Raw genomic sequence first — 2,450 nt, 5'->3', positions numbered from 1 at the left:
AAATGATATGAGATAATTGATAGTGAAAGTGCTGTTTGCTTACTTATTTTTAGAGTTCCATAAATGTGAAAAGCTTTTCCACGTATCATAGGCATTGGAGTTACTTGTGCACCAGAAACTTCGGAAAATTTATCACTTGGAGCTTATGCATAATAGCATAATAGGATATATTCTAATGGAATTATTAGTTTTTAACTTACAGCAATCTGTATATATTGTATTCCCTGGATCATTTGATTCTTCCTTACCAGCATTACCATAAAGATGAGCAGATTTAGATAAGAGTAATAAGCTTAAAGCGTAATACACCACAGATACTGCCATATCTTCCTTTCGAAAAATATCAGCAATAATTGTGGCTATTATTATTGTTATCATGACACTCATAATTATTTTTGTCAATAAACAATGAACTGAAAGAAAAATATGTACCGTAACAGTGCCATGCTGTTTTGTTTATTAGATAATAATCCTTATCTGTTTTTATTGTGAATTTATTCAGTGCTGAAACTACACAGTATGCTGCATAAACATAACATATAGCTTTTGACTGTCGTGGTGCTGTAATAAAATCAGTCTTGTGTTTGAGATTAATTTGGCTATTATGTGGAATTTTTTAGATGCAGATGAAAGATTAATTATACTAAATTCATAATAGTATTCTTGCAGCTAGAAGTTAATCATTAAAGTGTTTCGTATCATGATGAAGCAGTTGATACTGTTTTATTTTCTGAGACTTAAAAAAGTAAAAATTCTATTACCAAATACTGGTTTTTTTTATTCCAGCAACACATCTTTCTCTATATAGCAAGGCTGCAAAAGTTGTGGCAGCCATTTTGTTTGGGGGTGAATCCTACTTAGTAACGCTACCACGTTACTAATAGCTGATACTTCCCTATAGGCTGCAGAGTGACCTTTCATTATTAATAGTGCTAGATTTACTTTAATTGCTATTGTAATGTAAATTTTAATATTAAGGTCATGTGATAGATCTAAGTGCCACAGCTTGTCAGCTATTCTTGATAAAACAGTTACATGGATTGCTTACCTTACTAGTATAGTAACATGGAGCTACATTTTGTGGAATGTACATAGTGTGAATGTAGCAAGAGAAAATACATAAGGAATTAGGCATGCATTCCTGTTTCCCTATGTTGTATATGACTGTATACCTATGTTTTACACTGTATAGATCTATTGCTGTATATCATTGTTTACCTATGTTCACCACTGTATATCAATGTATATCAGTATTTTTATAATATGTTTATTATTGTTTGCCGCTCTTTGTCAATGCTTATCAGTGAAGTTTAATGTTGTTTATTATGTTTACCATAGTTAATGAAAGCTCTTTTAACATCAATGTTTACTTAAATCAACCCTTATATGACTTTGAAAGCTTCTTCTCTCTAGTGCTGCTCTTTGAAACATTTTTAGCTGATAAATGGAGGCTTGCACTAGCTATAAGGAATTTCTGTAAGCCTAGGGGACTCAGTTTTTTTTATTAAATTTTTTTAAAATAATTTAATTAAAAATTTATGAACACAGATGGACAACCAAAATACCTAATACTCGCCCACATGGCAAGTCCAATAAAGAACAAAAAGTAAACATCAGTTGTAATTAAAAGTCAAATTATGCACTTATTTTCATGTCTTTATGTTATGATTTTGATGATAAATCACCAAGAGCACTTTCAGAGGAAGTTGCAAATGATTTTTCTTCATGATGTAAGAAATTTAAATACCTTTTTGTCAATGTCATTACTTTATTTCCAGCACTTTTAACTGAGCTCCACTTAAGTATAAAGTTCAAAATGCTCAACGGTATCAAACTCATTAGCATGTATGCAGTGGCACTCATGTATGGATTGTAGATTTTATCAAATGTTCCTCTATCACACTTTCCAGGAATGTGACCAAATGCTTCACATTCAAAGTATTCTCTTAAAGCTACTTTAATTTTGCCAGATTTTGCTTCTATGTCACTGACATACCCTAATATGAAAACACCAAAAATAATAAAGAATGCAAAAACCAATAGGATTTTTTTCTCAGCAGTGCTAAGCTCAGTATTGCTTTTCTTTTTCAAAAAATTTGTCTTCTATTAATGAAATTTAAATAATTATAAAATCAATAATTTAGTGTACATACATTTCTCATAGTCCAAAGAACTATAATCAGCATTATAACTCCAGCAGCAAATAGTACATCTATTGGAAGTGTTGTAGAATAGAACCACATGTCACCATTGCTGCTGCAAAGAGTTGTGGGGAAACGATGGATATTATATTTGAATTTGTCAACAGTAAGGCAAATGATAACAGCTGGCAATGGAAGTAGTATAGCTTTACATAGAAAATAGATTATTTTAAAATTAATAAATGCAATAAAACTCACATAAAATAGTTACAGTTGCAAATATGTACTTGTTACGTCCCAGCTTCAAAT

At 30.9% G+C, this 2,450-nt stretch overlaps 2 protein-coding genes across 2 annotated transcripts in view; both read right to left on the bottom strand.

Moving 5' to 3' along the window:
- Positions 1-1,624: 1,624 nt before the first annotated feature.
- Positions 1,625-2,429, bottom strand: LOC109589234 (uncharacterized). Its single transcript, XM_020005345.1, has 3 exons — positions 2,400-2,429; positions 2,154-2,347; positions 1,625-2,103 (listed from the first exon to the last, which is right to left on the bottom strand). Exons 2-3 carry the CDS (start codon positions 2,241-2,243, stop codon positions 1,663-1,665), a joined length of 531 nt encoding a protein of 176 aa, XP_019860904.1. The 5' UTR covers positions 2,244-2,347; positions 2,400-2,429; the 3' UTR covers positions 1,625-1,662.
- Positions 2,430-2,431: 2 nt separating this feature from the next.
- LOC109589233 (uncharacterized) overlaps positions 2,432-2,450 on the bottom strand; it is a 5,338-nt gene continuing 5,319 nt past the window's right edge. Inside the window, exon 6 of the mRNA XM_020005343.1 lies at positions 2,432-2,442. Within this exon, the coding sequence (XP_019860902.1) occupies positions 2,432-2,442 (11 nt within the window). The remainder of the gene's footprint in view (positions 2,443-2,450) is intronic.

This window comes from Amphimedon queenslandica, unplaced genomic scaffold (genome assembly GCF_000090795.2).
Source record: "Amphimedon queenslandica unplaced genomic scaffold, v1.1 AMPQUscaffold_11514, whole genome shotgun sequence".
NCBI lineage: Eukaryota > Metazoa > Porifera > Demospongiae > Haplosclerida > Niphatidae > Amphimedon > Amphimedon queenslandica.
Note: the sequence above shows the minus strand (reverse complement) of the source record. Positions and strands in the feature narration are given on the sequence as shown.

What these genes read in the sequence shown, in the direction of transcription:
- LOC109589234 (XM_020005345.1), bottom strand. Translation starts at nt 2,243, where the DNA reads ATGTGGTTCTATTCTACAACACTTCCAATAGATGTACTATTTGCTGCT. An exon ending in TTCTTTGGACTATGAGAAAT is followed by an intron (nt 2,104 to 2,153) that starts GTATGTACACTA and finishes TTTCATTAATAG; the next exon opens with AAGACAAATTTTTTGAAAAA.